The sequence below is a fragment of the Tyto alba genome, unplaced genomic scaffold (assembly GCF_018691265.1).
Source record: "Tyto alba isolate M040663 unplaced genomic scaffold, T.alba_DEE_v4.0 Super-Scaffold_1, whole genome shotgun sequence".
NCBI classification, from domain to species: domain Eukaryota; kingdom Metazoa; phylum Chordata; class Aves; order Strigiformes; family Tytonidae; genus Tyto; species Tyto alba.
This window is the reverse complement of record NW_024881261.1, coordinates 34,661,011-34,678,690: the sequence shown is the minus strand read 5'-3', so window position 1 is coordinate 34,678,690 and position 17,680 is coordinate 34,661,011. Positions and strand designations below refer to the sequence as shown.

Here is a 17,680-nt window from a genome sequence, read left to right as displayed (position 1 = left end):
GTACGTGCGCACTAACGCTGTTCGTATAAATCTTAATTTGTTTTTTTATACTCTGCAACATTTGTAGAGATTTAACACACGCTTAGTGTCAAAACACCTTGGTTTTTATTTTCATATCCTTTTTGAATCAGGTTAAGCTGTAAACAATTTATTTTTCAATCAAATACTGCCAGCTAGAATTACTTCCATCCATGCATCACTGAAAACAAAAAGGGTATTTTTTCCTTAAGTATAGATTTTTCTTTTTTTAAACCATGTCACTTTATACAGAAACCAATAGCTAGATTCGATGCACCCTGATTAGTTATGTAAACAGATAACCCAAAAAAACCTCGTCAACAGAACTAGTAAGTTGGTTCCTTCATAGAATGGAAATTTAAATGTCTCCTGACTTGAGGTTAACACGGTCAGGAGTACAGAGTGTGTGGCACATAAATCCATCTAGGAGGTGTATAAATTGCACTGTATCTGAATTAACAAAGTTATGCATAATGAAATGCACAGTTTAAGTTCATGCTAGAAAGCATTTTTCAATATGAAGTGGCAGCCAACCGGCAACCATAACAGTTAGGTTCTGCACCATCATTTATGGCATTATAGGTAACTATTACATATAGCATACTTTAAAACCCTGAAGGATTGTGTTACTTGAAACATTCTCCAGGCAGTCATTTGGTTTGAAACATTGGGAGAAAGACTAAGGAGCTTGCCATCTTATACCGATTATGGTACCTTGAACTTTTATGAAGTAGATCAGATATGATGTGTATTTCACAGTAACAAAGTTGCTTTAATGCCTTTTCTCCAACAGTAGGATTGTGTTAGATGTTTCTGCCCTCAGATCACCATTGTCCTGGTGGTTTTCCCTTTTCTTAGGTTTGGGTAACTACATTGAGCACTTTTCCTGGTTTTTAACTATTCATCAGTCCTTTCAGTATATCTTCGGAGAGTTCCAGCAGAGGGAGTTCGGGGGACGGGATGTCCAGGGGGGGAAGGTTGGGTATTGGAATGTCCTTTGCCTTCCCAGCAGCTGTTGCAAACTTCTGCCAAGTTGCAGCTGAAGAAGTCGTTTCCGAGTGTTGCTGCAGACCCCACAACTCGGACTTCTCGACAAAGTCAGCATCTACATCCAACTCCTTGTCTACTGGAGATTTTTGGAGTCTAGCTCTTTCTGCTTTTAACTGCTTATTCTCTCTCCTTAATCTCTCATTTTCAGCCACAAGAAACTCTATGTGCCGTTTCAAATCTGCAATTTTGGTTGCCTGCTCTTCTATTATTGTTTTGTCATCTTTTGGAGCTTTACTCCCAATACATGCTTCCACTGGCTCCTTTTTTTGCTGAAGCAGAAATAATAGCGTATCCGGGTCCCTGTCAAAGACACCCTGAATATCCTGTGGATGTTTCTCTGAGGAAGGGCTGTATTTCTGAGCGACAGGAACCAATACGTTCTGATCATCAGAGTCTTCAGCAGATGGCTTATAAGAAGTCTGAAGATGTGCGGCTATTTCCTTGTCAGCATTTTGCTGGGCTTTCAGCTTTTCCTCCCTCTTTGCCCTTTTCCACCTCTCCTGGATGAGCAGTAACTGTTTCATGTGACTATCCCTTTGTAATTCCAGTGATAGCTGAGCCTGAGTAAGAACAAGAGTAAACAATTCAATCGGTGATCCCTAATCCCACCTGAATATTCATGCACGTAAAGCTACATGCAAGTAAATGTTTACATAAACAACATCACAGCGTGCCTGAGGGAGGGGGAGGAGCTTTTGTTATTCAGGTACTAAATCCAACAAGAAGTGCTCTCTGCCTGTACAGTGCAAGAGATTCAGATATGTCACCCAAATTTAGCATAACTACTGGTATTGTGAATGAGTGAGTTAACATTTGGTCTGTTTGGGTTTTTGCTTGTTTTCAGGTCACTGACCAGGATACGATACCTCTGATCCGAGGCACCAGGAGTTTAACTGACCTATGACCAACACCACGAAGGAAGAGATTCGCTTGGCATGCACAGCCACGCTTTCGCTAAATAATACAAACTATCTGTATGCTTCTTGTGATGGTATCTGTGTAGACAAAACAGTAACACCCAACGCTACGCAGAAAAGTGCTCCAAGGCCAGGTATGGTCCCAAATGATTCAGCCATATTTAATGAAGCGGGTGGCATGGTGGTTAATAACTCACAGGAACCACCTGGGTAAGGGGGGTACCATTTTTCTACAAGAATGACCTTTTGGAGGAAGAGACAGACGTCCCATCTCCAAAGGTTATTTGCTTTGATAATACCAGCCAGACTCAAAGCCTGCTGCTATAAAAGCGCTGAGCAGACTCTGCTACTACATTCACAGATAGATTTGTGCAATGAATAAATAAAGGTGTAGGGCTGTTGTTCTGGAGATCCCCCAGTCAGGATAAATAAAACCAAAATTACAGACTGTAGATGAGGTGCTTAGATTTGTGTCTCAGCAAAGCAGCCTAAGAGCCTCATAGCAAAAGTTAAGTATGGAACTAGTTTTTATCAACTACCTGAAGATGCCTTGCAGACTAGAAACCATTGCTGCAGAACCCCTGGATGCGTTAGGAGTTCTCTTGTCCCTGTTCCATGTAAACTTTGAAAAACTCTCAAGAAAGACTAGCATCACTGCACTTCTGAAACTCCTGGTGCAGCTGCCACGGGTTCAGAAAACTATGCAGAGGCTAACACCCAAGGGGAGTATGATGAGTCAGGGCACAGTATGACACACAGGCACACAACAGAGCTACGGCTGACTCCGGCATCTGCGGCACTTTGGTCTCACCTGCTCTGACTGGGTCAGCTTCATAGCGTCTGTAAGGTATGCTGCAGAAGAGAAAATTGATAAACACTTAGGACAGGGTTACAAAACCAGAACGTTTCCGTAAAAGCTAAAAACAGGCTTCAGACCTTCCATATTCTGAACACCCGCATAAAAGCAGCAGTCCAGAGGCAAAGTTTTTACCAAGTTACAGTGGCTGGAAACACCTGCTGTTTTTCAAAAGTCTGAAAAAATTACTGTAAGATCATGCAATACACGTTACACCCTTCCCATGGCATCCTGTTGGCTCAGGTTGTTCCAATTTGTTTTTCAGAGGAGGACAGCAGCCATTTCCAGAAAGTCCCAGAAGAACAACTTTCCCATGAAGGGAAGAAATGCAGTTAAGGACCAGGCTTTTAACATACAAGACACATTTTAAGACAAAATGTGGTAAGTAAAATCCTCTTGCCCATGGCACACCAGTATTATGAAGTCATGCTTTTTAAATTACATTCCTGATGAAGAGTCTGTAGTTCTCCACTTTTTTTCATCAACTTCCCCTCCAAACCAGAAAAAGTGCTGGCTTAGAATCAAAGCAGTACTCTAGACTTTGACCGTATCTTGCTAGTGCTGAAAATGACAAAGTCTAAAAAATTCTTAACCAAATTCAGAAGGATTAAGATAATAGCATAGAATCATTAGATGAAGAAAAGCAAAACATTCAATGTATTTCTGGGTTTTGCCTTGGTATATAAAGTGAAGGAAAGCAAAAAGCAAAGTCTGCATATTAGAATGTAGGTGCTATCCCTTGTTGCTCTGAGTATTCATAAATACCAAAGAAGTGATCAGTTTCTCATTTTATGGGGTTTTCTAGTATTTGTGAATGGAAGGTGAGAATGCCTGGTATCTAGGTTACGATGTTCGGAGTAGCCACTTATTTTGCCTCCACACAAGCCCTGCCACTGGAAATGTCCTACTTGTTGCACCAATTAAGACCTCCTCTTTCTTCTTCTGCCAAGCAGTTGCCGCATGTTCAGACAGCTGACGGACTCCAACACAAGTAATGAGGCGTGACTAATTAAATGGACAGGTAAATGAACAAAGTCTCACTTAGGAGGGGCTGTCGATTGCAGTGTCAAGCAAGGCCGGTGATGCAATCTGCTGTTTTGCTTGAGTTCTGGGAAAGATGAGCTCATCACCTGTTCATAGCTGTCTTGATTCAGACATTGGGAAGTAAACTTTTGTAAGCAAACATTTGTCTAAGTATTTCCTCTATCAACAGAGAAAGCAGGTGACTTCAGCTATGAAAGCAGCGAAGAAAACACAAAGTGTGAAGTGAAACTGGCTTACAGCAGGTCCCCAACTGCAGTTTGTGCGTGTCACAACGTCTTGGCTTCATCTCGAGTCAAGAACTGCCTTCACAGTGATAACCACCCCCAATCAAAACAACTTGGGAAACATCTGACTTTAGCTGTTCATATTAGAAAAAAAAGTTTCCAAAAGGGTGCTTGATCTGGACTGAAAATCAAATTCACATTTTAAGAATAAAAATTTTGCAAGTAACTAGATATTCTACTTACATGAAGCATGCAAATCTCAAAACTGATTTTAAGAGATGGCATGTGAGAAATACCTACTCACCAGCAGCTTTTTTGTGACACGAAATTGCTTCTTCATATTTCCCTGCTGCCAACAAACGGTCTGCTTTTCTGCTCTGCTGGTGAGCCTTAAAACAAAGAGCACTGCATCAGTGAGGGTTAGCCGACAAACAGTTATACCTGTTTTCAAAGGTAATCAGTACATCTAAGAAACATGTACTGATTCCAATTCTCAGGCTTTTAGGCTCAGATCTCCCACTCCCTTCCAAGCTTTATAATTTGATTTCTTCTTTAGTACTACCTTACAAGAATCTGTACTGTACAGGTAAGGACGTAAGTTTGATAACGCAGCAAAGATGGTGTGTATGCAACAAAATCCTTTTAAGACTGTTCCTCAGAAAGTACATGTTCTCCTTTATAGGCAGGCATTTACTGTAGTTGTGTAAAAAGACCAGTAGGCCATAAGAAGTTATGAAAAGCTGTAAGTATTTAGGGCCAATTCACCTGGCAGAATGCAAGATACCTGAATTATGTTGCATCTTACAGCTGATTTGAGATTTTCTGCTGCCCCATGCCCAAGAGGCTTAGCCTCTTGGGTGAAGAAATTGCAAATGATCTTGGTGTTTTTTTCTTCGCAGCTTACACCAATTAATGGAAGCAGCACAGCCATAGTTAAAGATATCAAAGTCACGTTGCTGCTGTACAACACGTAAGTCTATACTAGTACTTGTCAGTCACTAATGTAAACCACTGAGGTAGACTAAGGATGTTGCTGAAAGCAAGCAATTGCTGCAAGTATTTGCATATGTTCAGTGAGAGGCAGTATTGCATAACCAGCACCGCAACACTCACGAAAGCAAGTCTTTTTGTCATTACTATAAGATGTGAATTTTATGGTCCTTCCTCCAAGAGAAGCTGTGTAATATGAAAGGCTACGATCACTCACTGCCAAGCCTGCCAGTAACACAGACTATTCATGCCTGCTTTACCACATGTTGCATTTGAAGTAAACAGCCATCAGGTACCAGGCACCGACTCTGTGAAACAACGCAAGACACTTATGAATCTGAAGAAAGTGTTTGCCTGTTTCTTTGTTCAAGATTACTGTTTCTCACGAAAGCCTTTACCAAACCCACACTGACTGAACCTGCAGGGGAAACAGAGCCGAAGGCCTGAAATCTGCCTCGCTAATTCTGTCTCTGAACCATACAAATTCTCTATTCCCTCCCTTCACCCAAATAAAGGCATAAACCATATCAGACTTCAGATGTTCGGTGAATGCAAGTCACCGACTCACTTTAAGCATCTTCCAGGATCAACAATAAAATGAGCGCGTTTGTCCATATCCTAAAATGTTAGAACAGCTCGTTTCCTACAGGCCTTACAGAATTACTTTTTTCTGTCTCCTGCAGTCTTGGTAGAAGCATCGAAGGTCAGATAATCCAAACAGGATGGTAACACGATTCTATCAGGACTAACGTGATAGTTATACTAACGTACCCATTTAAAAGATAAATTCCAACATGCAGGTTGATTTCTTTGTCATCTTTGTTCTCTAAATTGATTCATCACTTGTTATAGTAAATTCAATTTTCTACCAGAATTTCAGCAGCTTTGACACCATAGAAGAGAATGACTTCTACAGAAAACACTCTTTTGGCCAACAGCTGTTTTCGAGTAATCTCTAGCAGTTATATCACTGCATTTAGACACTTGCCTTTTCTAAAACTGATTTCAGATGCTAATATGGAGTGTTCTTAAAAAAATCCCCTACAACTCCTTGATTCTTCACAACAAATATTTCAGTTATATTATTCTTCTACACCTTCATTCAATCCTCAGAGCGTCATCAACATTCCCTGTTTCTTCTGAGGTTAAATAATCTCAGAAGAAGAAGTGTTTTTCTACTGGAAAATCATCTATTTTATGGCCTTTTTCTATGGACTCCTACAAATGACATGCCAGAAAGGTAAATTTATTTCCCATGGGAATGAACAAATGGTACCAGCTCATATAAAGCCATCTCCTCAGTTATTCATGGCAGCTCATCCAGTTACAAATTAGCTATGTCACTGACATAAAAACACCTGAGCTAGCTCCTTGCAAAACAATTTTTCAATAAATTGGTATTGATACAGCTGCTTCTGCAAACTGCATGGGCAGGTCTAAAAACCCAGGGAAAGAGGAAATAGGGTAGCTAGAGGCAGAAGAGCTACAACAGCAATTCAACAAGCCAGGGGCCTAGTTCCATTTATTAGCTTCTGCATGTAAGATTTTGAACCTGATTTTTTTCAAAGTTTATTTTCGCATGTTTTAAACTACTGGAGCATGATCTTACTCAAATCACTTAAGCACATGCAGAACGTTTGAGGACAGTCAGTTGTTATTTGATTGAGCAATTTATTTCCATTCTCAATTAACTCCCAGTGAAGCTGAACGGAATCTGAAGTTGGGCTAGACTGTGAATAACATTAGGAAAACAACAGTCCAGAGCAAAAAGTTAGGATCCTCTGATTACAAGGTCAAAATGCCTTCCTTGCTGTTACATCAAAATATATAGATGTGAGGCCATCTTACTCTGATGCAGAGCACCAGATTTCCCCTGTGGAAACAACAGGAACCACAGCATAGAAAAATCAGTTTCAGCACAGCCTTGGGTGAGGGAGGTAGGTGTTTTGCAGCCAGTAATGGGGGAAGAATTCTTCATTTTGTATGTTTTCCTGACAGCTTGACAAGGAAATATTTGCTCATTTATTCCACCCTGCGAGTGTTTGTTCCAGTTAGTTGATTGTGGAAAGACCAAGGAATTTCTCCCATTTTCATGGTAGATCATTCACCACCAGCGGTTTGAAGAAATTAGTGATGCTGTCCCTAGCAGCAAGTGGTGAAGCTGCAACAGAAGTACTTGGACGCTTAGTAGCCATATATCATAGATAAGCTGCTACATCTTGTCCAGTCTGCTGGTTTATTCTTAGTACTCAGTTACACTTGGCCACACAGCACCCAACCACTGTTAGCAAATCTATTTTGAACTCAGAGGGGCCTGTATCCCATTATAAAACTGGCAATGGAAGAATTTGTCCTATATCATAAAGTGAAAAAAATGGCTCTCAAGTTTATCCCTGGTCTGATGTCACGCTAGAGGAAGGTGTTTACACCAATTCTGGAGCTTCTATGCTGGCTCCCAACAGATTCAAGTAGGACAGCTTTGATTTTGGTCCTGCTGCTGTGGTGATCACAGAAACAGCTGCTGCATAACTGCAGTGGGCTTATATATATAATTTCTCTTTCCTCTTGCAGTTGCAGTGCTGGAAATAAATGTAGGATGTGGTGTAAGAAGAATTATCGTTAATTAACAAGCTATGGAATTGAAGGGGGGAAAGAGGTCAACAACTACTTCCAGATGTCCCTCCCAATCCAGAGGAGCAGGAATTCCCTGTAGGCAAATGGGCAGGTGAAACAACTTGACTCTCCTAAGAGGAAGCAGGTGTGAGCGAAGGATGACCAACTTAAAAAGCTTCCTCACCTTGCCCTGACGTATTTGGTTCTTAAGGGATTTGTGCATGCCTTAGTGTGTTACTTGAACCACTCTGGATCAACTACAGAAGCAGGTAAGCTAGATAGCTTTCCTCAAACTTTCTAACTGCAGCTGATGCACTAAGGGATGAAACTTGAATTTGTAAGTTTGTATTGCTATTCCAGAGAAATACTCCTATTTATTTTTTCAATCCAACTAGCCCAAATCCTTGCCTATGTAATCTCTAAGCAACAGCATAAAAAAAAAAATAACCAAACCACCCTCTAAAATAGTAAAGCAGGTATCTTCTTTGCCTTTAGTTTTTCTTTAGCAGCCCCAAAATTAACAATCAACTTTTTTTTTTTTCCTCCAATATAAACTAGACAATGACATGACTGCAGGCCATATGAAGCCATAAGGCCCACTTGTCAGATCTCTTACCACTTACTCAAGCTAAAAAAATAAAAATGCCACTTTTCTTTCTAGAGATAGTGCACCATCACCACTTAAAGGATTGCCACTACATGATCCTAGTTTAGGTTGGGGGAAGCTGCTGTTTTTCCCATATGATTCTAGTCGATGGTTAGCTATTACAGAAAGCAGAGTAACAGGAAAAAAGGTCTGCTTGATCCTACGATGTATTTAAAAGGTAGATGTAGTACTACTCATTTTCAAATAGGGTAAGTCTACTACCCTCTCCTGAGAGCAGCAATTTGCAGCAGTCCTCCTGTAGCTGAGACAAACAGTCTTGTGTATGTTTTGTTTCCCTTTGTTCCCTTAATGGGAACAGCTCTTCACTGGACAAAGCCTTGCACAAGATGGTAAGCTTACAGCCTTCTTTGTTCATTGTAAGGGACCTTCTAGAAAGTGATATATTTTAATATGATTAGGAAGCACAGATTACGGTGCCTTACTAATAAAGTTACAAAGGAAGGCAGGAAAACACAGCTGCTAAAATGATGGGGCCTGAGGAAAGCCAACTGCAAAGAACTTCTGTCTAATATAACAGTTTGTAAATGTTTTAAGTGAAACCACTGTTTGCTGCTAACATCATCCGTTGTATGGTACGGGCTGTGGACACTAGTTATCTTTGCCAGAAAGGATCAATATCTGTGTTCTTTTACTGCTGAAAGCAAAAATGAAGGTATTTTTTTGAGACGTGAGGGATCTATTCGGGGATTTGTTTCCTTAACAATACAGAGCTGTCTTTCTAGGAATGTATTTTGGGAAAGGAAGAGTCAGACAGTGTACATTGCATTGTTTCCCTATTGTACAAAAGAGTGTTAAGTATCTTCCACGTGGATGTTTACAGCAGCAGGCCCGGTGGGTGGGGTGAGGTGGTTTCTCCCACCCCACAAACACTGTCAGTGCTATACCTACAGAAGTCTCTTTCAAACCCCTTCTTACCAGAAAATAGTGAACGTAGAAAGGTTTGAATGTGTATGTCTGCATATGCCTTGAAAAACTGATTGAAAAGAGAATACAAGTGGGAAACGTGACCTGAGAAGTCAAAGAATGAACTGTGGCCATCCATTTTTTTTATTAAAAAAAAAAAAAAAAAAAAGTGCAATCATGGTGAATAAAACTGAGTGACTATGGAAAATGCTTGTATTTACAGGCAGTTACACTAAAAGTGAAAATAATAAAGAGCACTAAACCGAAAAATAATAAAGAGCTGTACTGTAACTTATGCTAAAGAATGGGAATATATTTGCCACTAAGCCTAAAGAAAGGGTAGCTTTATCAACAGAAGCAAGCCCCCTTACAAATATTCTTTGTATTCTGTAGAAAAAGATGGAGTTGGCTGAAGGAGCAACAAAAAATGGCAGAACCCGTTGTGGCTGCTCAACCAAGACTACTAGCCACATGTTAGCTCAATTTTCTGTCTTTGAAAGCCTGTACTTAGCAAGATTGACAGAACAATGACTCAGCTGTAAATTACAGGCTAGTGTGACTATAGAGCATAACAAGTATGTGAAATTCTCGTAAGAATGTATTCTCAATATTAACAGACTCCTCACTCACTTTGTATTGAACTGTAAAGATACTGAAGTTCAACTTGCTTGTACGCAGTAGTATTAGAATTTAAATATATGGGCAGAGAAGCAACCTGTTGTTTAGCCAACCAACATTAATTCACTGAATAGCTCTAATTGACTACACGTGTGTTCCCAACCTACTCCAAATTTAAGATAAAATGGTTAGTCTGAGTTCCTCACCATGCAAATGCAATTAAGAGACTTGGAATGAAACCAACTCACATTCACACTGTTCAGGTTATGTGGAGTCTTCAAAACCCCATACAGGCAGAGCTGCAGCTCTTTCCTTGATCACCTGCAACTTCATTAAGGTGTGGTATCCTTTTACCTACTGCATAGTCAAATCAACTTCATTCTCTTCCTTTTCATCAATTTAGTATGAAAAAAGCACTGAATGCTTCGACTCGTTTGTCAGAGCCATTTTATATACCTACAGTTCTCAGCTGCTTTGATAATGCTTTTCTTTTCGCCATATATAGTGCTGCAGCTGGTATTACACTTAACTGGAGGTTATAAGCTAGAGGAGAACAGTTCCAGTGCCCTGATAATAAAACTAGTCTGGGCTCCTGTATGTAGTCCTAAACCACATGGCTCAAGCTGTAACAGCAACTGAGCTACCCCCCAGTAGGGACAACTGAATCATCACAACAAATGGTCCAGTGAACAAACTATTCTAGGAGCAACAATTTCAAACACGTGGGGCAGAAAGGCTTCAGTCATGACTTAAGTCTGCTGCCTCCCCAGGCCTCTCTTGAGACAGCTTCATTGGGGTTTTTAAACTGTGAGGCACGCTTACTCAGAGCTGAACTGCATGGCTTGGTGATAAGCACGTAATGCCCGTGTGACACAGCAGAAAGGCGCTGCTGGTAGGGACCCAAACAGCATAGATACCAGTGAGGAAATAATGCTTCTGTCAACCACCCATAGCTTAGCTAATTCTGTTCTTGACTGGGAGCTACTGTAAGTTGTTCTATGTGCAACATGAAATAGTTTTGTGCTGTGCTTTAATGGTAGTTAGATGACTGAATATGACATGGTTGAGCTTTTCCAAGGAGGCTATTACTGATCTGGCTGTTCAGCTGAGTATCTGATGCATCACCTCAGCACCTCCAGTGACTTTACTCAGACAGATACACGGCTGCTGCCGCCTCTGTGGGTTCACACCTTATGCTCTCCTTAGCTGAAATGAATGGCCCCATATAGATCATGTTGTTACCATGAAAACCAAGACAAGGCTTCCACCACTGTGGTAAAAACAGACTTTGTGTTAGGCATGTCTATATAATGTTATTTCCACTTTCATTACCTACAAGTTTATTTTCTCTAGTTTAGAGTTCAGAATTGAGTGTATATGCCTCTCTTTTCTTTATTTTTAGATGGGAAGAGCAAGTATAGCAGCTTTCAGGTTAAGCTTCATTTAAAAAAAAAAAAACAAAAAAAAAACAAAAAAAAACAAAACCCAAACTGGATTCAGTGGATGTTTCTGAAGATTAGCATAATATTCCTGTTTTTCCAGTCAAAACAAGGGGTGCAGGCTGTCATTAATCTCAAATGCATTGGCCCATGTGGTTTAAATCCTTTGGTCTCTGGTAAACTCTCATAGATGCTTTCTATTTTCTTCTCTTACACTTCTATACTGCGTAGTTACTCTGCTTGTTATTTTGCCCCCATGTGGAAGTAGTATTCACCTCACTTCTAAAAGTAGACCAGTGATTGGCTTGCACTGGAATGGCTGCTACCAACTTACAGCATTAATATTAAAAGTTTCTATAATATAAGATTCTTGCAATATACATCTTGTTGTGTTATTCTCACTCCAGCCACTGGTCTGTGCTTTCTGGTTTTCATTAAAGCAGCTCTTCAACTGTAAGTCCCTTATACTTCAATAAACTTATAGGCAATAGATAGTCACCAGATTTTGGACTGTATTTTATTATAAACCTTATAAAGTGCTATTACCTTGTAGGAAGAATACAAAGTAGAGGTGGTACGGCTCCTTAGCAAATATTCTATAAGAAGATACTGAGGTATCAAAGTAGAATCTGCAGAGTTATTAAGTCCTGGATGTTGGACTCTGTTCAATGAGCAAGTTTCCTTTTTAGCCTCTTCTTGAGGTTGATACTATTTGTCTCATTTTTACTGGGTTACTTCCAAGCTTCTGATGGCCAGCAGTGTGCTGTTGTGCTTCTTAAGTGATACTTTTTGCTCCTATACCTAAGGTTAAAATCACTGCTGGATGTGAGATCAGAATTCTTTGCCTTAAAACAGACAGCAGTAGGAATTGCCCCTACAGTAAGGAGCATTTTTAACTGCATTTTTTTACAGAGCATCTTTTCTTATGAGATTTATTTTCGTGCTTTTGCACTGAAAGTTTGAATCTGTTAAGGAATGTTGAGATGTCTTAGTTTATGACACTGTTATGTGTGAAATAAACGTTCAGCTGGACTAGATATCCACTATACAGTTGCCTGCAGGTGCAGGGACTGCACTTGGTCCATACCAGTTTTAAGTTCCACAGCACAACGTAATTATTTTATTTGTAGCATTGAAGAGCTGGCTTCCTTATTTGTAAAAGCATAAGGATCAGGGCTCTAACCCATTCTTTCAAGGTTAAGTGCCATTTCTCATCTCTGCAATACACTAAGGAGGGAAAAGGGCAAAAGAAAGAGTCAAAATAAATACTCAAGTATCAGAGCTGCTCCAAAACACCTTCTCACAGCTCTAACAACTCAGAGGATGGCAAGAGATTTTGGAAAAGTTGTTTCAATTTATTCCTAAATGAAATATCACTGGATACAATTAATACCTTGAGGATAGCCCAGTGGAAAAATCAAAACAGCAGTTAGTACTGTAGCACAGGCCCTAGAAAAGTTAAAAGAAGGAAAGATGGGGTTAGACTTGGCATGATTTTGTTAAGCACGCAACAATGGCACAGAAGGTATACAAAAAAATAAGATTAAAAGGAGGAAAAAAAGAGGGTCTAAAGAACTGAAGTCCAAATTCTAAAAAGATAGGCCCATTTCTCATTGAAGTCATTAGACCTGAAGGTCAACGATTAAAATTTCCATTAAACAAAAAACACTGTAGTTTATTAAAACAAAACAAAACAACCAACCAAAAAAAAAAAAAAAACACCAAAAAAACCCACACACAAATCTGGAAAGCAAATCAGTATCTGTCTAGTGCCATCTACAGAAGTATGTCAGTGAATGAGGGAAACTGAAACTGAAGGCCACCAATACAAGTGATTAAGTGTAGTCAGTGTGCTACATGTTGACAAAGAAATGGAGACATTAGGATACTGCAATTCTTTTTTTTTTTTGTCAGATCAGCTCCCCAGGAAAATCAGGACAGTATCCATGTTTTCCAGTGACTAAGACTAGATGTTCAAATACACAATTAATGTCGAAGTTTTACAGGACAAAGCAACATCCAAGAATTATAGCAAATTCTAATGAAAAGCCTTAACTAAAGAAAAATTGATTGCGTAAAATTAACAAGCCATGATATACTGAAAGAAGGAAAATGTCTTGTACTTAAGTCATTGATAGCAGATAAATAAGCCTAACAATTAGTGTCCAAAACCACTTTGGAGTTTAGGTGTATTGCTGGTTGGTTGGTTCCCCCCTCACCTTTTCCCTGGTGGCTTGGCATCTTTGGAAAAAGTTGTTTTTCCAATCCACATGAACTAGACTTGGGTAAAAAGAGGTTTATAGGAGAAGCAATTGAAATACATGACACTGGATAGTATCAAAAACTTAAATGAACATTCTTATATTGGAGGTTGGCGACTTCCCTGAATGTCATTGCAAATCTGAAACTCAGCTGCAGAGAGGAATGGTGAATAGAAGAGCTTTGCAAAACTATAGTTACTCCTGTTCATGTCCTTGCAAAAACATAGGCGTGTTCTAACCATGGTACTATACCCATTCAAGCTCTTGTCATGAAAATTTTTCATAGTGCTTGACATAACCTGAAAAGACAGGTCATTCTTCTGTATAAGATGATCCATAACTATATTGTGCAGCAGTTTCAAAAAAAGTTTTTGTATTTTGGGATATTCCTTAAAAGGGAGTAGGAACATATGCACAGACTTCATAATTTTCTGTACAAAACTATATAAAGCAACTTTTTTTCCTGTATCATCTGTTACACAGAAGTGTCTTGATCTTACGGTTAGCCTGGTGCTAGACAGATGTGGTAACTGCACATTCCTATTGTGGATCATCAAGCAGGCTTTAGTCATATTCTTGTCACTCTTACAATCCTTAGTTAAGTGATCTTAGCACGACACACTACTGACTGGTGATATTTGCACTGCCACAGAGTTGCTACTCTCAGCTATTTACTAGTGAATATTCAATTATTGTTTTCTTCTTCAAAGCTCATGTACCAGATCTACTTTTAAAAAGGTTCTTACAATGTCTGTGAAACAGCTATAGTTTATCCCTCAGTATTATCACGCTGCGAATTTGCCTGACTTCAAACCCGTCATATCAACAAGTTACAAGAGCTTTCTACTTCCTGCTGTTCCTTATTTCAATCAGATTTCCAGTATACAGAGTAAGACGTCTGAGACAGTGTGATGCAGACGTAGCCAGAGTGGTTCTGCACCATCAGTTCAGATCTAAATAGACCGTTTTCCTGCTACACTATCAGCCCTAATTCCATAGGCCGTCTGCAGTGACAATTTCACAAGCTTCCCTGAAACTAGAGAGAGCAATCCAGAAATTACTGTATGGAGCAGGCAAGGCTTTGTCAGGGCTGACACTGTGCTGGGGCAAATAAGTTATGATTAAACACTAAACTGACACAAGTCTCCAAGGTTTGCATGACAATGTCTAAACTATTTCTGGACCAAACTAATTCCTGGAAGCATTACAGCTGTGTTCCTGGTGCGGTGCTCTTGGATAACTGGGTGGCTGGACCAAAGCTAGTTTTCTAAGGGAATGCTTTGTGTATCACTGCATCTGTGGCAGAGTTAAGACACAGCTCTGATAAAACCCACACGAAGTTGAATGAACTGTTCTTGACCCTGTATCTTGTCTGCATGACAGAAGCTTACCAATTTAGGCTGTCTAAAATCTGAGTAGCTTCTGTCAAGGTGCACTTTTCAGACATCTGTGTTTCAGTTAAAGTTCCTTAGAGACTTCGTTTAAGCACAGTAATTACTGATTTAAGATTTTAAAGCGTTTCACCTTCTGAAATTAAAGGAAGCGTCTAGTCAGCAGCAGGCCCCGGTAAGTCTCAAAAACTCTTTAAACTCACATAGGTAACAGCCTGACTCATCTTATGGTTTCCGTCCAGAATTTGCCTTGTCCCTTCTGTTTGCAACACGGGGTCAGTTTTAACACCCTCCCCCGCCCCCGTCTAAGCGCGCCGCTACACGCACCGCTGAGCTGCTGCCCCCGCCCCGAGCACGGACCGGCCCCGCTCCCGCCGCGGGGCAGCGGCCATCGCTTCCCCCGCCTCTCCCACACCGCACTGGGGCCAGCCCAGCTCCTTCCCCCCCCGCCAGCTCCCGGAGCCGCCTCACGCCCGGGACAGCCGCTCGGGCCTCGGCCCGGCCCCACACCCCCCGACCCGCGCCAAGGCACGGTGCCGCCGCGGCAGGGCCTGGCACAAGCTCTGAACAGGTGCCGGGGGGGGGGGAGGGACGGACACACGGACACGGACAGGGCCCTAGTGACCGCTCAGGTCGCGCTCCCCCGTCCGGTTACCCAGCAGGAAGAGGGGAGGGGTGTCGCCCTCCCGCCGCCGCCGCCGCCTGAGGGCCGAGAGCGGCGGCAGGACCGGCTGACAGGACGCGCCTCCCCCCGCCGCGGCCGCGCTGCTCACCAGGTTGAGGGGCCCCTCCATCACTTCCATGGACGGCGGGGGCTGCGGGCACATGGGCGCGGAGGCGGCCCGCTCGCCGCTCCTGGTGCCGCCGGCCCCCACCGCCCGCTCCTGCGGCGGGCTGTAAACACGGGGCGGCCGCTTCCGCCCGGCCCGCACCGGGCGCCGCCACTCGCGAGAGAAGCCTCCGTCTCTCGCGAGAACGCGGGCGGCGTCGCCGGGGCAACGGGCGCCGCTCCCGGCCCCGGCCCCGCCCCTCCAACGGCCGTTCGCGCGCCGCCCCAACGGCCGCCGCCCTGCTGAGGGGAGCGGTGGGGGCAGCGGGTGGGCGGCCTCCGAAAGGCGGGGGGGGCGCGGCCGCAAGACCGCGGGGCACACAACCGCGATTTCTCTTCCCCGCCTCCCCCCCCCCCCTTTTTTTTTTTTTTTTTTTTCTCTTCTTCTCCTTCCTCCCCTTTTATTTGGCGCTGCGTGTGGCGCAGGTCGTTGGTCAGTAGCTGCGGGGGGGGGTTCTGTGAGGAAAAAAGCGCCGGTCGCCGCGGGGCGGTGCGGCCGGTGCCGGTATGGGAGGGGTCAGGCCGGCGGGAGTGACAGCGGGAGGCGGCCGGCAGAGTTTAGTTCTGCCCTAAGGTGCGTTACCCAAAACAAGCAAAGGTGATGGGGTCCGGGCTGTTATTTCAGCAAAGCTAGTCAGGAGGGTGGCCAGCTCAGCGTTCTCCTTGAGGGGGAGAAGAAAAAGCTATTGCTCTTTGCGGATCTTCATTGCGGTATACAAAAACAGGTGACAGTGATACCAAAATTGCTGTACTGCCATGTATGTGCTAACAAGATAGTATTATTAATTACTCAAAATACTCTTTCTTGAGAAAGATCAGCTAAGCAGGGCGCTGAACAGCAAATAAGCTGACCAGCTAACTTACTGTGTTATGATCATCCTTCTCCATACAACGTTGTGCTTCATGAAGACTATAGAGAAGAAAACTGCCATAAAAGGGTCGTGTATAACTTCTTTGGTGGAACTAAGGACGGCGTGAGTTCACAAGGAGCATAGCAGGAGTAGGCTAAAAGGGGAACAAGGGCAATAAAAAAGGGAGAGAGAAGACAATGGGGGTGGGGGGAGTAGGAGGCAAAGATGAGACACCTAGAAAACAAGAAGTAAAAAATCTAATTAGCAGCAAGTAAAGAAAGTCCAGGATTCCCTTTGTACCCTTTGTAGATGCGATCCTCAGACATGAGTGGCGTCTGTGGGTCTCTGAGGGATCCTATATGGCCTGATATGCCGTAGCTCTCAGCTATCCCTGTGCTATGGGGACTAGCTTTGCAACACAGGAATGCTGGGGGGAGTTTTCCTTCCAACATATGTGGTTAGACAAGATAGTTTCTTCAGGCTTCTGAAAGATACCTTGCTAGTTCTTGTTTTCATTTGCAAGAATTTATCTATCACTTGGTTTAATTACATGCCACTGAGTTAGATGCTATGTAGTCCAGAGTGGTTTTGATCTAGAGCCCACTGATTGACTAGTAGATAGGTGTTGTCCTATATCAGCCATTGAAGGGATAGGTCAGACTGGGAGAAGAAGAAAGGCTACTTGGTGCTTCACTGCCAATACATACACTTGGACATATGAGATGATAAAATGTATTTCTTTTATTGTACCAAACCGTTGTGTTTTCCTTCCTCTTAGCTCTTAGACACACACCCGTGACTGACTAACATTTACCTGTCATCTGTAGTATAGCTCCCATCTTGACCATCCCAGTCAATCACTGTTCCTCTTTGTAATGACAAGCCCTTCTCTAACCCTTAGCCCTGCCTGGCCTTTTACTCTGTCCTGCCGGTAGTGCTACAACAGGAAAAAGTCTGCCAAAGGTCTTTACATCTGAGCACAAAATTTGATTGTCCAATCGTTAATGAA

The 17,680-nt window shown here is 42.3% G+C and overlaps 1 protein-coding gene and 1 long non-coding RNA gene across 2 annotated transcripts; one reads left to right on the top strand and one right to left on the bottom strand.

The window, feature by feature from the left end:
* Positions 1 to 82: 82 nt before the first annotated feature.
* On the bottom strand, positions 83 to 15,961 carry NRBF2 (nuclear receptor binding factor 2). Its single transcript, XM_032994613.2, has 4 exons — positions 15,765 to 15,961; positions 4,414 to 4,498; positions 2,797 to 2,837; positions 83 to 1,628 (listed from the first exon to the last, which is right to left on the bottom strand). Exons 1-4 carry the CDS (start codon positions 15,816 to 15,818, stop codon positions 912 to 914), a joined length of 897 nt encoding a protein of 298 aa, XP_032850504.2. The 5' UTR covers positions 15,819 to 15,961; the 3' UTR covers positions 83 to 911.
* LOC116961994 lies at positions 1,919 to 4,399 on the top strand. The gene is made up of 3 exons (XR_004407305.2): positions 1,919 to 2,119; positions 3,107 to 3,222; positions 3,795 to 4,399. It is a non-coding gene; the product is annotated as an uncharacterized LOC116961994 (long non-coding RNA).
* Positions 15,962 to 17,680: the final 1,719 nt, after the last annotated feature.